Source organism: Podarcis cretensis, assembly GCF_951804945.1.
Source record: "Podarcis cretensis genome assembly, chromosome: 10".
In the NCBI taxonomy this organism is placed as follows: domain Eukaryota; kingdom Metazoa; phylum Chordata; class Lepidosauria; order Squamata; family Lacertidae; genus Podarcis; species Podarcis cretensis.
The window spans coordinates 77,012,725-77,029,353 of NC_137179.1; the positions used below are offsets into that span (position 1 = coordinate 77,012,725).

Genomic DNA, 16,629 nt, shown 5'->3' on the forward strand with positions numbered 1-16,629 from the left:
TGGCTGTGGAGACTCTTCTGGTAGAGACATGCTCATTTGCAGCTGGGGCAGATGAAAGCATCCAGTTGTGCTGCTGCAGGTGCACCGTAGCGTTTCTTCTCTCTGTGCTCCTCCCATAGGTCATTTCTCCTTTGGTCACTACTATGGATACATGACTTGTCTGCCTGTCTCCAGGCACTGTGGTTGTCTGCAAGGGATTCCCACATGGCAGGGTTGGTGTTGCCAACCTTCATGTCACATTTCCAGACATCTTTGTAACACAGAGTTGGTCTGCCAACGGGCCTAGTGCTTAAAACTAGCTCCCTGCAGAGCACGTCCTTGGGCATCCTGCCACCTTCCAGTCTGTGGACATGACCAAGCCAGTGTAGATGTCCCTGAGACAGGAGTGTGAACACACTGAGAACGTTGCTTAGGAGAGCACATCTTTCTTTGGAACTTTGTCCTGCATTGTGATACCCCAAATTCTCCTGATGCAGCACATGTGGAAGGTGTTAAGGTGTTGCTCCTGACAGTTATCAGTTGCTCACGACTCCCTTCTAGAAATCAATGTGTTCAGCACACAAGCCTGGTAGACCGTCACCTTAGTACTGGACGTTAGCATCACATTCTTCCATACCGTTTTGGAGAGGTGACCCATTGTCATAGCTGCCTTGCCAATACGCTTGTTCAGCTCAGCATCGATTGAGAGATTGCTGGTTATGGTGGCTGACCATAAGGCCTTTGTCAGGTCTATGAAGGTGCTTCTGCTGTTGGCATTTCTGCTGCAGGTGGTTCAGTGAGAAAATGACATCTACTGTTGAGCTCTGAGCTCTAAAGTCACATTGTGACTAGGGCTTGACCCTCCAGCAAGTGACTATAATATGTTGTGAACTACATGGGCGAAGGCTTTCCGCACGTTACTCAGCAGAGAGATCCCACAGTAGTTGTTGCTTTTGTTCTTGCTGGAGTCACACATGTCTTGTGGCATGGATCCTTGCTCCCATCACTGCAAGAGGAGGCTGTGGAGGTTTGTAATGAGGAAAGTATTTAAGCTGGCTTTCAGCACTTCTGTTGGGGTTCTATCCTGTCCTGGGGCTTTACTCCACCTGGTACGCAGGCTGAGACCCTACCTGCCCGCGGACTGTCTGGCCAGAGTGGTGCATGCTCTGGTTATCTCCCGCTTGGACTACTGCAATGCGCTCTACGTGGGGCTACCTTTGAAGGTGACCCGGAAACTACAACTAATCCAGAATGCGGCAGCTAGACTGGTGACTGGGGGTGGCTGCCGAGACCACATAACACCTGTCTTGAAAGACCTACATTGGCTCCCAGTACGTTTCCGAGCACAATTCAAAGTGATGGTGTTGACCTTTAAAGCCCTAAACGGCCTCAGCCCAGTATACCTGAAGGAGTGTCTCCACCCCCATTGTTCTGCCCGGACGCTGAGATCCAGCGCCGGGGCCTTCTGGCGGTTCCCTCATTGCGAGAAGCAAAGCTACAGGGAACCAGGCAGAGGGCCTTCTCGGTAGTGGCGCCCGCCCTGTGGAACGCCCTCCCATCAGATGTCAAAGCGATAAACAACTACCTGACATTCAGAAGACATCTTAAGGCAGCCCTGTTCAGGGAAGCTTTTAATGTATGATTTTAGTGTATTTTTGGTTTCTATGGAAGCCGCCCAGAGTGGCTGGGGAAACCCAGCCAGATGGGCGGGGTACAAATAATAAATTATTATTATTATTATTATATATATTATTTACCACATGCCTGAGAGTTGATAGCATCCTACAACTCGTCAAGGGAGGGAGGAACACCCAGCTCTTCCAAGACAGGCAGAATCTGGATACTTTTAATTGCAGAGCCCATGTTTTCCTGCGAGTACTATTCTTGATATTGTTCTGCCCATTGCTTCATTTGCTTGCTGTGATCTGTGATGATATCTTCTGACAAGGTTTTCAGCGATGCAGTTTTCTTGATTGTTGGTCCAAAGGCTTTCTTCATGCCTTCGTACATTTTGTGAGTGTTCCAGTGTCAGCAGCGAGTTGGATGCTGTGGCACAGCTTTAGCCAGTAGTCATTGGCACATCATCTACCAATCTGCTGGGCATCACTTCTTGTCTTTCTCATTGTAGAAAGTGTCTTTTCACAAGGAGCATGCTTGTAGTTCAGGAGAGCCTCACACTTTGCAGCAATAACAGGTTCCATGTCCTTTATGCTGGCCTCAGACCAGTCAAGGGTCTGTTGCTCTCTTTTGCCAAGGAAGGCCTAGCTGTGCTGTAAATTCCTCGCTGTTGTGGTTCCACCTTGCTTTGACACTATTTCTGGGGCAGTTCAGTAGAGCTTGTTTAACAGAATCAGAGAAGCGTTCACAAAGTTCAGGTATGACTGTTCTAGCAGTGTTGATTTGAGGGCCACACTTAATGCTTTGTAATATCGGCCTTCTTTGGCTGGAGAGGGATCTTGCTCACTACCAGGGACTGATCCATGTTGCAGTTGGCTCTGTGGTAGCTCTGTGTGACACGGAGTGAATGACACCGATCGCTTGGTGACAATCAAGTCCAGTTGGTGCCAGTGGCCTGACCTTGGATGTCTCCAGGACACGAAGTGTTTTGCCTTGGTAGTGAAGAGCATGTTTGTGATGCAGAGGTTGTGATATGAGCATAGCTCAAGCAGCCTTTGTCCGTTCTCGTTCATGCTGCCAATACCAAAGTAGCCTATGCAGTTGTCACATGTGTGATTATCTTTCCCATGGCATTGAAATATCCCAGCAGGAATAGGTGTTCACAATCTGGGACCCTCCTGACAGCCTGGTCTAGTTCCTCATAGAACTGGTCTTTGGTTTGTAAGGCTAAGGAGTGACTTCCTACACAAATCCGGAGTGGAGTCCCTAAGGCAGTTGGATGGTGTCCTGTATGCCTCCTTCCAACAACTCCTGCATCCAAGCTGGTGCCAGGCATATTGCTCTGCTTTTCTCTGGACCACATCAGCAGCAACCCAGGACCTCCATACACACTGCCCTGGCTTGTGCCCCAGAGAGGTCACTTTGGTGCTGCAAACACAGAAAAACAAAACGAGGTGGCAGTCACGAGTTATAAGATCAACCTGATTGGTGTATGGTACAAGTGCTACTGGTTGCTCCCATTGGTGGGAGGGGAGAGATCATTATGTCGAGATTTCTGCATTTGTGAGAACTCATTTATGAGAAAGGCTTCAGGAGTAAACCTCAAGGAAAACTCAGTACCTGCTGCCTTGTGGGACATCTTCAGGAGAAGAAAAGGCAGTTCTGTAAAGCGGAGGTATTCGTTAGTGAACACTGTAAGCAAGTGTTTACAGAGCAGTTGCTTTCTGGAGCATAGTGCTTTGAGACGCCAACTGAGATACTGTGTTAACAGCTTTTTCATCCTAGCTGCATGCTACTGAATGTGTACAGGGTCACTTCCTAACTGCCAGTCTGAAGCAGAGGTAGAGCTTTGATGTCTAGCTACCAATATCCAGTGTTCACCCCTTGTGTTCATCCCTTGCTTGCTTTCCTTCCATTCTGGGTCTGAAAAGAATAGAATTGTGAATGTTTAGTCCTCTAATCACCTGCGCGAGTAACCCTACATTTGCATATTACTATTATTTATTATATTTGTTAGTCAGTTTTCTTACCAAGTATTTCAAGCAACTTACATAAAAATCAGTTAAAATCCTAAAGACACAATATATTGTATTTTTCTGTGTATAACACAACCCCATGTATATATTTTTTCTGGGTATAACATGACCCCTTTTGTAAGTTCACTGAGATGTTGAGATCTGGTGCTGTAACTCACCACGTATTGGCACTCACTGCGTACTCTTTTAGGCCAGGAAGAGCAGGCATGCAGTCTCCTCGCTGATGTTCCCTGCTACCGCTGTGGCTCCAGCTCTTGCTTACTTACTGTATTTACTTGTGTATAAGACAACCCCCAATTTATCACTAAAAAATTTCAGGGAAAAAATGTCATCTTATACGTGGGAAAATACAGTACGTAAAAAGAGTAAATACACAACTAAATAAAAAAGCATATCTGCAGGTCCTACCCGCTAAAAGAGGCAATACCACTCTTAAAAGTTAAGGGCCAAAAGTCTGGGGGGAAAGAAAATTCTTTGCCTGGCACCTAAACCTGGTTACAGATGGCACCAGGTGCCCTAGGGAGAGCATTCCACAAGCAATAGACCACTCCTGTAAAGGCCTGTTCTCATGTCCTCTCCCTCTGAACCTCCCATGGAGGGGGGCACAAAGAAGGGTGATGACCACAGGATCCAGGTTGGTTGATGTGGGGAAAAGTGGTCCTTGAAGTAAAGGGGTCTTGAGCCACATAAGGCTTTATAGGTCAAAATCAGCTAGTGCAGTCCTGCCAGTATGGGTTTCATATATTCTGACTATCATACGCCAGTCAGCAGTCTGGCTGTCAAATTCTGGTAATGTGAGATGGGCTGCTTCAAGTGGCAAATTTTGAGGGCACTGTTAAAGGATATCACATTGCCACCTGTTTAGTTTCTTCTCATATTTTCCATCACTTTTGTGAATATGTGTTAGATTTGAATTTTCTTTTGTAAGCACTTTCTAATGACTTGCTATATGGTCAGATATGTTTGCTAATGTGCTCTTTGGCAATGACACCTATAATAATTGCTCTGAACTTAGAGCCCCTTTGGGTGCATTCAGGTTTTTGGAAATATTTAAATGAACCCTTAATTGTGGCACTCACTCACAAAATGCTTGTGTACTTTGCCCATTCTTGTCTGGCTGCTCATCTTTAAATTTAGAACCAATGGTGCTTTGAGTACATCTAAAAGAGGCCTGTTGAGATTGTTCATAGTACATTACAGTGGTACCTTGGGATCATAGAATCATAGAGTTGGAAGAGACCACAAGGGCCATCGAGTCCAACCCCCTGCCAAGCAGGAAACACCATCAGAGCACTCCTGACATATGGTTGTCAAGCCTCTGCTTAAAGACCTCCAAAGAAGGAGACTCCACCACACTCCTTGGCAGCAAATTCCACTGTCAAACAGCTCTTACTGTCAGGAAGTACAGCATCCGTTCCGCAGCCCCATTCGCATCCCGAACGGAATGTAAGATGCAACAGCGCGCATGCGCGGGTCGCATTTCGCCACTTCCGTGCATGCACGTTACGTCATTTTGACTGCGCATGCGGGAGCGGCGAAACCCAGAAGTAACGTGCTCGGTTACTTCCGGGTAGCCGTGGAGCGCAACCCGAAAATACTTATCCTGAAGCATATTTATTCCGAGGTATGACTATACTGTATTATTCGTTTTCGTATTGTGACTTCTCACTGTGCAAAAAAGCTATTTTTTCCTTCTAGCACACTTAAAGAAAACATCACTGTCCAAAATCTCTTTATTTAAAATTGAATAAACCCCTACATGTGCCTTGGTCTCCTTAGTGAAAGGGAGGGATAGTAATGTAATTGATTCTCAGCTGATTAACACTTACCAATCAGATGACTTATTTCCTTGTTCTGATTATCAGGAGATGATGTTATTCCTTGGTCCTGCTCCAATCCTCTTAATTAATCCGAGTACAGTGGTACCTCGGGTTAAATACTTAATTCGTTCCGGAGGTCTGTTCTTAACCTGAAACTGTTCTTAACCTGAAGCACCACTTTAGCTAATGGGGCCTCCCACTGCCGCCGTGCGATTTCTGTTCTCATCCTGAAGCAAAGTTCTTAACCTGAGGTACTATTTCTGGGTTAGCGGTGTCTGTAACCTGAGGCACCACTGTACAACACTTCCAATCTTAATCCTTTATTTTAACAGCCACTGGTGTGATGACTTTCGTTCGTATTTAGCTATTCCATATTCATTAATTTGCAAGCAGTTTATATCCTGTACCTTTCTGTGAAATATTTGTTTGCATTTGTCCTTCCCTTCATGTTGTAATCAATCAATCACCTTCAGCATCCTCTCCACCCCCAAGGGCTGAATTCTCATTACGCCACAGCCTTATGCCATCTTGCCTTTTCAAACCAAAAGTGAACTGGCATCTGACCATGGCTCTAGGCAGACTTCCAACATTTTCTTCTTTCAACCTTTCTAATCTACTAACAAGCTGGTGTCTCACCAAAACCATAATAAATCAAAGTTAGAGCCCCCTTTAGAAGGTAATTCCACCAATCCTCACAACATTTTCACACAGTCTATTCATTCAAATAATCCATAAAAAATTATGAAGTTCTTGTTAATTCCCTCTTGCATTCCATTAACAGTTCTAATTAGTGGTTTTTTTCTGGGGGAATGCGAGGGTGTGCATACCCCTAAACATTTTGTGAATCTAAGTTTGGCTTCATTGAGGGGCAGTATTTCAATATGAGTAGGAAAAGGAGAGTACCCCTAAACATTTTTTTAAAGAAAAAAAGTACTGGTTGTAATCCATTGATAATTATATTCCATTAGTAATTCTTCTTCAGTGAAGATTTGCTGAATCATAAAACAACAAATATAATGTAGAGAACAAAGGCTCCCCTTCACTTACATTCTAATCCAATTACGGCCAAAATCCTCTCCAGATCAAAACTGTGGCGGATTCATTTAGAAGGTTATCTTGTCTCCTTCATCCAGAACACACCTGTTTCTTTAGTCCAAATTCAAATCCATCTTAAGAGAACGGAAGGACCTCTGCTCATGGTGACCGTGTTGGAGAGTTTTCAATATGTGAAGTGCTATGCACTCAGCATCCCTGCCCCTGCATTCCGTTGGAACTAGAGGCAGATATCAGATGATCTGCAAGTGAGAGCTCACCCCCCGACTGGGGGGGGGGGCTTGCAAGGATAATTACTCTCAAATTATCCTTAATTGGTTGCACGGCCGGTGACCACTATTGTGGGAGCCGCTGTTTACTCTGGCGGAAATTGCCGGAAGTTCAGGCTTGAATTGAGTTTGATCCCTTCATCTCCGTTTGCATCGTTCAATATTAGCCGGTCGCCTGCCACATTTTGCGACTGGCAACCAACCTTTTGTGACTGGCTGGAGATGTCCAAGTGCCACCCTTGCCACCTAGCATCGGCAAGATAGGAAAACATTCATCTTTTGCTGCTGAGCTACTTTTCTAGAACACCTGATTTGCTTGGCAGCAAAATAAAATGTTTTATTTATTTTTGCTGCTGCGCTGCTGGCTGAATCAGGTGTTTTGCGAGGTAGCGTGGTAGCAAAAGACATAGCTAACCTACAGATCACCTGATTCTCCCGGCGGCTTTTTGTTTTCTTTTGTTTTGCCGGGTTGCCTGATCTGGTAGCGTTGCAGCAAAATAATAATAGTAATAAACATAAAAAGGTGCCTAGACATTTTGTTTTGGTGCCCACAAGCTGGGTTCCGGGAGCCACATGGCTCCTAGCTTTCATATCCCAGTTTTTAACACTGCTGATTTCCTTCCTAATTCACTAGCCTCTGTTTGAACAGCTTGCTTGCTTGCTTGCTTGCTTGTTTGTTTATTAAATTTGAATGCCACTTTTCATCCAAAGATCCCAGGATGGTTCGCAGCATAAAAATGCAAGATAGAAACACAAAATACATAATAAAAACAATAAGAACAAACCAAACTAATAACCTTCCCCCCCAAAAAAAAAAAACCACACATATAAAATAATATAGGATGTTAATCGGCTTAAGGCCTGGTTGAAGAGTAACCTTTTTGCCTGGTGCCTAAAGGTATATAATGAAGGCTCCAGATGCACCTCCTAGGGGAGAGTTTTACCCATTGTACCTTGCTGCCTCCTCCTGGAATTCCTTCCTAAAACCTCTCTGGTGTCACCACCCTTCAAAATCTGCCTCTCTTGTGAAGCCCTTAGTTTAAACTTCATTATTCAGCATGAATATGTAGTTATATGTATGTAACTGGACTTGACACTCATTATGCCAGCAAGTCTGGAAAACTCAGCAGTGGCCAGAGGATTGGAGAAGATCAGTCTACATCCCAATCCCAAAGGGGGGCAGTGCCAAAGAATGCTCCAACTACCGCACAATTGCACTCATCTCACATGCTAGCAAGGTTATGCTTAAAATTCTACAAGGTAGGCTCAAGCAGTATGTGGACCAAGAACTCCCAGAAGTGCAAGCTGGATTTAGAAGAGACAGAGGAACCAGAGACCAAATTGCACACATGCGCTGGATTATGGAGAAAGATAGAGAGTTCCAGAAAGACATCTACTTCTGCTTCATTGACTATGCAAAAGCCTTTGACTGTGTCGACCACAGCAAATTATGGCAAGTTCTTAAAGAAATGGGAATGCCTGATCACCTCATCTGTCTCCTGAGAAATCTCTATGTGGGACAAGAAACTACAGTTAGAACTGGATATGGAACAACTGATTTGTTCAAAATTGGGAAAGGAGTACGACAAGGCTATATATTGTCTCCCTGCTTATTTAACTTATATGCAGAATTCATCATGCGAAAGGCTGGGCTGGATGAATCCCTAGCCGGAATTAAGATTGCTGGAAGAAATATCAACAACCTCAGATATGCAGATGACAAAACCTTGATGGCAGAAAGTGAGGAGGAATTAAAGAACCTCTTAATGAGGGTGAAAGAGGAGAGCACAAAATATGGTCTGAAGCTCAGCATCAAAAAAAGGAAGATCATGGCCACTGGTCCCATCACCTCCTGCTAAATAAAAGGGGAAGAAATGGAGGCAGTGAGAGATTTTACTTTCTTGGGTTCCATGATCACTGCAGATGGTGACAGCAGCCACAAAATTAAAAGACACCTGCTTCTTGGGAGAAAAGCAATGACAAACCGAGACAGCATCTTAAAAAGTAGAGACATCACCTTGCCAACAAAGGTCCGTATAGTAAAAGCTATAATTTTCCCAGTAGTGATGTATGGAAGTGAGAGCTGGACCATAAAGAAGGCTGATCGCCGAAGAATTGATGCTTTTGAATTATGGTGCTGGAGGAGACTCTTGAGAGTCCCATGGACTGCAAGAAGATCAAATCTATCCATTCTTAAGGAAATCAGCCCTGAGTGCTCACTGGAAGGACAGATTGTGAAGCTGAGGCTCCAATACTTTGGCCACCTCATGAGAAGAGAAGACTCCCTGGAAAAGACCCTGATGTTGGGAAAGATGGAGGGCACAAGGAGAAGGGGACGACAGAGGACGAGATGGTTGGATGGTGTTCTCGAAGCTACCAGCATGAGTTTAACCAAACTGCGGGAGGCAGTGGAAGACAGGAGTGCCTGGCGTGCTCTGGTCCATGGGGTCACAAAGAGTCGGACACGACTAAACGACTAAACAACAACAACAACTGGACTTGATCACATCCATTCCTTTTCTTCCCCATGTCTCCCTCCTATTATTTGTCCCATTATTGAAATTTATATTTCAGCCTCCAGGGTTCTAGCTATGCTTGCATAACTTTTAAGTACAATAATTGTTTTAGCCAAAATATGGGGTATAATTTGAAAATAAAAGTGAATCAATACTATAAGTAGTAATAGCTATGAGAAAGTGAAGAATGCGAATTTATTTTATTTCAAAGGTATTGATAATTATTTTTGGAGCAGCTTACAAATAGCTTGCTGCTGAAAACGTATGGCTTCAAAGAAAACATTTTTTGCTCTTACTGATCATATACTGATCTTTTTCTTTAAAGATTGCAAAGCAGCTTTATCCTCCTTTTTATGGGCTCAGTAATACAATTTTTAATAGTCAAATATTTGTTGATGTTGAATATTCTTAATGGATTTTAACTCTGGATTATTCTAAGAAGAATTAAAATCTAGAGTTCAATTGTTTGTTCATACTTGGAATCTTCATTGCTCTCTTTTTTCTTGGTTTATATTTCTAGGCGTATTCTGCACTCTAAAGGAGAGTTGAGTGAAGATCGGCATAAGCAGTATGAAGAATTTGCTATGTCCTATCAAAAGTTGTTGGCAAACTCCCAGTCTTTAGCTGATCTCCTGGATGAAAATATGCCTGATCTCCCACAGGATAAACCAGTGCCTGAAGGTATGGAATTTCCTAGTTCAGAAGGCAAACTTTTTAGTTCTGATGGAAACACAAAAGCATATTAAATAGCTATTCTCCCATCCCCCTTTTTTAGAATGAAAACAAAGCAAAGTGAGCAACTTCTTGTGATCATTTTGTTGCTTTCCTCCTAGTATTGCTTCTTGGTGTGTCTGTTCTTTACTTTGCAATCCCCACTGATTTCATCCTCGTGTATATTAGAAGGAATTATGTGACAAATTGATACAGATACTGAAATCTGCTGTAATACATAACATCCCGCTTTTTATATTCCAGAACATGGGCCTGGCATTGACATTTTTACCCCAGGCAAACCTGGTGAATATGATTTGGAGGGGGGCATCTGGGAGGATGAAGATGCTCGAAACTTCTATGAGAACCTAATTGATTTAAAAGCATTTGTGCCGGCTATTTTGTTCAAGGATAACGAAAAATGTTCCCAGATTAAGGACTCTGGTAAAGATGATTCTAGAGGTACATTTTTATTTTTTTTGCAACATTGTTTTAGAAGTTGTGATAGAGAGGGTAGTAGCATTTTATCCTGATCCGTATATATGCTAGCTCTGCAGCACAAGTGTATCTTCTTAACAAATTGCACTTTGCTGTTACGATACCTATGCCTACTGAAAAATCACATGAAAACTTTATTTTCTTGGAGGAGTAAGAACAGTGCTTAAAACTTATTGAAAAATGAAGCTGTTCTAAGAGGCAGTTTAAGTGTCAGTGATTAAAGAGACACTCGCTCTCTGTATTATATTTTCTTCAGAAACTGTAAACTATGAACATGGAGGGTCAAAGGGCCAGGTAAAAATTGGGAAAAGTATGTACATCTTACTATTTTTAAAACAGAGTTAAAAGAAACTAAGGAAAACAAAGATGTGTCTGGTACTGATGATCTGGAGTTGGACCTGGAGAATCTGGACATTAATGATGATGCTCTTGAATTAGACTGTGGTGATGAAGCAGAAGATCTCACAAAAAAGCTTCTTGATGAACAAGGTAAAAATAATATGGAGAGGTATATTTTTGTCTTTATTAGTTTTCCTAAATTGAATTTATTACCGAGCCAATCTATAGCAATGCATATAATTATTTTCACGGTATTGACAAAACTGTGGATACGCTACTTCATTTTGGAAGCATTTGCGATTGTGCACAATAGTACTTTCATCCACTCTGTTACATGACCTCTTTTTAGTGTTTCCACGACCAAAGATGCTTCTATGCCTCAGCCAGGGAATTGCTTTCAGTGAACTAATCTTCATTACTACTAGGGCATGCTGTCAGTAATACTTGTTCCCTGTAATTTGATGTCATTGCCTGTCAGCAGAAAAATTGCTCCTTGGCAAGGGTTCATTAATAATGCCAAGGGAGCATGTTCTGCTTCCTTACACAACCCAGCGGTGGCATACCTAGATGGGGTAAACAGCTGTTGAAACTGGTGCAGGCTCTTTTCTATATTATTGAATTGATGTGCGATTTTCCACTGAGAAGCATGGGAAATTTTGTTTCTAAACACAGTGTGGTAATGATTACTCAGCTGCTCAAAACAATATATCTTCTTGATGTAGAAAGCAATAAGATTTTGTTTGATCTTATCAAAGTGTTACCACATTTTCCCATTAGGATAGCCATTTGCATGGCTTTTTATTAACATCCAGTTAGCATGGGACAGTAAGCCAAACATGGCTAAGTATGGACGTACAAGTGTGCAGGTACTCAAAACAGAAATCCTGTCCACTTTGCTCCTCCCCTGCTCCTCCTCCTGCTGCTGCTGCCATGCTTTCGGTCACTCCAGACAAACCACAAACTGCAGCCAAGGTTTCTTTTTGGATTACCAGTCTTGGTTTGTCTAAAGTGAAACAAACATCAAGCCTGGGTTCAGATGTACTGTTAAGCCAAGCCATGGCTTAGCTCCTGGTAACAGCAGCAGAAGGACCGGGGAGGAATAAAGTGTCTGGGATTTCTTCTGTGAGTACCTGCATGCTTCTATGTCCATGCTTAGCCATGGTTTGGGTCAGTGCTACTTGTGAACCAAGCCACTATAAATCTTACTATAGAGAAAGCCTTTTTGGATTAAGTGAATTCCAATTCCAGTTTTGCTGTCAAAAGTTGTTTTCCTGAAATAGTTCTCTGCTAGCTATAGCCTCATTTTCCAGGGTAAATGGCAATTGTTGAGGAACTTAATCATGTTTGGAGGATAGTATTCACAAACTTGCTGCCTAGCCTTGCACAAGTCACATTGTCTTAACTTTAGTTCTCCTGTGTATGGAATATGAATTATATAGTGACCTACCTTGCAAGGCTGTTAGGGTGAATGAGATTGGTTGTGAAGCACTTTGTGTGGTTAAAAGTTTAATGACATCTGTGTATGAGTCAGAGAAAGCAGGTGAGGGGCAGGGAGAGAACAATAATTCAATTCCGTTCATTGAATTCTCTCCCAAATTGTAAACTAATACTAAAAATCTACTAAATTGTGTGGATATTTGACCTGCTGATAATATGGTGGTGGTTGTCTTTAAATAAGAAGCAACCCATTGCTTGGAACACTTCTCAGTCTGGCTTAAGATTCAAATTTTAGGATATTCATCTCAGCACTGTTTATTTTTCACATAGTTTATTGGTGATAGTGAGATTAGAATATTAATATGCTTTATACCCCAGTATACTTTAAATAAAAACCCTGATTGCATACTATTAATATGGAAAGTAACATGAACTTGGGGAGGGAACATCTACATAAAGGAAGAGGAAATTATTTCTTTCATAATAAAGATTTGCTTCTGTGTCATGTTTTGTTATGGGTGTGTTTAAATTTTTTTGTTCTATTTTTAATATGATTAGGCAAGAAACAGGGAGCAGATAGCACCGGAGCTGAAAATAGTGACGGAAAGCAAGCTGCACGAAGTGAGTTTATAGGTGGTGCCTAAGGAGAAGAAGCCGCTTAAAGCAGATAAGCTTATAGGGGGTAGGGAGCAGATAGAAGTTCTAGGCAGAGTGACTCATGCCAAATTATCTGTAACTAGAGGCATTTTAGATAAGTGCTGTGCTCTTGGAAAGCACCTAGAAGTTAATGTAAAGCTTAAGTGAAAACAGAAGGAAATTTTTCAGTGAGGACTGAGACAAACCTCACACAAATGTAAATTGTGTTTTTGGTCACACCAACTAACTTGCCACATAAAAGGTAAACTTTTTAGACTCACCACATTTATCAGAAATGAAAACCTACTTTTTAAAAGATTGCTTATGAATCTGAGTTCAGAAACCCAACCAGGGTCACTAAAAATCCAGAGAGGGTAAAGATTTTCTTCTAAGACAATGAAATACCATATTTCACTGCATACTGGTTGCCACCGCATAATAGTTGCACCGAAAATGGTCCCAGAGCATTCCCCGCATAATGGTTGCAGGGTAACTTCTAAGGCTCCACTAAGCCTCAAGCCGCCCCGGCTTCCCTCCCACCTCGCCATCTCAGCCAGGAGCTCCTAGGGGGAGCAGAGCAGGCGGGAATGTTTCTCCCCATTCTCCTGCTGCTGCTTTTTTATTACTGTTTCAGCAGGAATTGATGCTGGGGACAACTGGGCCACGTGGGCTGAGGGGAGATGGTGGCGGCCCCAGCAGGCCTGGCTACAGCTGCTGCCATCGCCCCTCGTTTGCTGTTCCTATGGCATTCCTTACGAAACTTCCTGTCCAAATTTGAATGGCTTTTCCGCTCTTGCAATGCAAAGTATAGGGCGGTTTTGTTCACTGTACAGATTCTGGTAGATGAGCGACGCTGCTGCGTCTCAGTAGGCTGGACAAGAGAACATATGCACAAGGGAGGCTTCATTTTTACTGAAAGGTACACTAGTGTCTTTCCGTTTTCTCTCCCCATGGTCCCAATAACAACAGTGACTTTGTCTCTGGCTCTCCCTCGCTCTCCCTGCGCTGCCAGCCCGGCTCCTCAGATCCACCTGCTGTTGTCCCCACTTTATTCCTTGCATAATGGTCACACTTTCATATTTCCCCATGTAATAGTCGCACCCCTCTTTTTGAAAGGAAAAATCAGCACAAAAAATGTGACCATTACACGCTGAAATGTGGTTTCAGCAATGGTTCAGATAACATGTGAGGGTAATCTGGTTTTTAAAATGGCTAATTTAGTTTATTATAAAAAACATTTTTAAAACATTGCAACCATTGTAAGTTTAATACGATGCAGGCAGCAAGACCTCTCCCCTCCCCTGAGTCAAGACAGGATTGGGGGAGGCAGGTTGGGTGATGACATATTTTGCCTGTCTATTAAAGCAAACCAAAATTTGTGGGCCCTTCTTCGTATCACATAAAGTTTGAAGGGGCAACTCTTTGTTTCAGTGTCTGCCTTAAAACTCCTAAATGCTTTTTTTAAAATGCAGCCTAAATGCTGAAATAGTTCTACACATTAGTTAATTTTCCATCTTCCTTACCTGTGAGACCTATTTGCAGTCCAATCCATAGTGTATATAGTCTGACTAGGCGGCATTAGTTTTCATAACAGTAGGAGAAGTGTTGTGGATGAGCATGTAAGATCTGTCTGTATTAGATAGTATTTAGGTAATGGGAACCAAGTTTCTTTAAAAAATATATGCGCTGTCTGGAGGTGAGAGAATTGACTGTGGCTTAAATCTACTGAGAGTACAAATCGTTGCTCTAGGAAAGGAGACTGATTTCTGAATTCTCTGTAATCTAATGCTTTGCTATTGGAAAGTATAATGAAACAAGAGACTGGGAGCCACATAGAAAGCCTAGGCGGGCAACCCCTGCTGTAGAGGGTTGGTAATTGGGTTCATGGAAGAATCTTTCCCTTGGTGTTTAAAAGACCACTTTCAATTTCAAACCTGAAACCAGAAACGGGTGGTGATATCAAAGCTTCCCAGGACTGGAACTCTGAGGAATCCACAAACCTAGATGCAAATGGGACTTTGGTTCCCAAAAAGTCTCTGTTGTCATTCTCAGTTCTACTAGGAGAGGACAAATATAGATCTCTTTGGTCTTCATAGGTTAGTTCTTCTTGCCTACTTGTGCCTCTTGTATGTGTCCTTCTTTGTTGTTGCTAATGAAAGTAGCACTGAACTTTGCTGTCTCCTCTATGTGCATTTCAAATCTACTTTGCCCCATTTCTATTTTATCTTTCCCATCAAAGATGTTACTAGGGAATGGCCTATAGGGATTGGCCATTTTTCTTACGTTTATTTCCTCATTGAAAAAGTGTGATTCACTTCCCTAAGGTGAGTGATTATATAGGACTTGCAAGCATCCTTGAACAGTTAATGTGTGTGAGAGCTTTTGGTTTCTCTCGTTTGTTTATTTTTTATTTTTTTTTTAAATGGCTAGAACAAGAAGATGAAGAAGCCAGTACTGGGTCACATTTGAAGCTTATAGTAGATGCCTTTCTTCAGCAGCTCCCAAACTGTGTAAATAGAGACCTAATAGACAAGGTACAGTAAACTTGTAGTGTTTCTCCTTTATATCCATAAGTTGGTTATTGGATGTTAATATAATCTGTTAGATAGTTTTACTGTTATATGCCACTCTAACACCCACTGTTAATATGGTAAGATGCAAATATACAGTATAGCAGAAATTTGGTGAATGTTGGCAGTAACAATCCCAAATAAATTTTGTAAAAAATGTCCTAAAATTTGAGAGAGATTGGTGAACACTGTTAGCCATATACTTCAGTTTGTCAGCATTTCTTTCTTGGACTTAAACCAGTGAATTGTGTACCAATTAGCTCATGTGCTCATAAATTGACCTGGATATTTGCCAGCAGTTACAGTTCTAATCTACAGAGTAGACACATTCTGACGTGGCTGTGGCTTTATTGGCAAATAAATGTGTATATAGACTATTCAAAAGCAATATTCTATCCTTCCAAGTGAACTGTGATTGACTTAATTAAAAAATGGTTGGACCACCAGAAGTCAAATGAAATGACATAACAGATGTGATCTTGCCCAGGGACTGCCAATTGGCCTTCTTAAGGATGAAAGAAACTATTGTTTCCCATGTGTAGAAGAGTATGTGAAACTCTTTCTTTTTACCTTTAAAACAATCTGTGTATTGTCAGATTTAAGTGCTTTTCTTCTTGCAGGCAGCAATGGATTTTTGCATGAACATGAATACAAAAGCAAATAGGCGGAAGTTGGTTCGTGCTCTCTTCATAGTTCCTCGTCAAAGGTAAGTGTGGATGTAAATGTCATATTAATGGTCATGGCAGGGATACCTTAAGTAACAGGGACAGCAAACAATGGTTTAAGCTAAAATGACCTCCCAAAGCAGCAGGAGCATGGTAAACAAACACACGTAGATGCCTAATTAGTTCCAAAAAATATGTCATATCTAATACAAACAGATGCCACTGTTTAGTCATTAATTAACCCTAGCAAGAATAAAAGGCTTTCAAACATCATCTTCCAACAGGTAACTGGATTAAATATTGTCACATTTCATCCCTCCCTTATGAGAGTTTCATACCCCACCCTAGTATTTAGACAAATGTGGATTTTATGAAGTTAAATAGGCAGTGTTTGTGGACTCTATGAAGTTAAATAGGCAGTGGACTCTAGAAATGGCATTTCAATAGTGGCATTTGAATATTTTCAGAACAGGTGAGCAGATG

At 42.1% G+C, this 16,629-nt stretch overlaps 1 protein-coding gene across 6 annotated transcripts in view; it reads left to right on the forward strand.

The window, feature by feature from the left end:
- Positions 1-16,629, forward strand: part of UPF2 (UPF2 regulator of nonsense mediated mRNA decay) — a gene marked incomplete at its 3' end in the record, with an annotated part of 70,045 nt that overhangs the window by 10,551 nt on the left and 42,865 nt on the right. For 4 of the 6 annotated variants that reach the window (XM_079993295.1, XM_079993296.1, XM_079993298.1 and 1 more), the window contains exons 4-9: positions 9,811-9,971; positions 10,266-10,463; positions 10,839-10,988; positions 12,834-12,896; positions 15,342-15,445; positions 16,102-16,187. In XM_079993295.1, the coding sequence (XP_079849421.1) occupies positions 9,811-9,971; positions 10,266-10,463; positions 10,839-10,988; positions 12,834-12,896; positions 15,342-15,445; positions 16,102-16,187 (762 nt within the window). The remainder of the gene's footprint in view (positions 1-9,810; positions 9,972-10,265; positions 10,464-10,838; positions 10,989-12,833; positions 12,897-15,341; positions 15,446-16,101; positions 16,188-16,629) is intronic. The other 2 variants (XM_079993297.1, XM_079993300.1) reach the window with 1 other exon arrangement.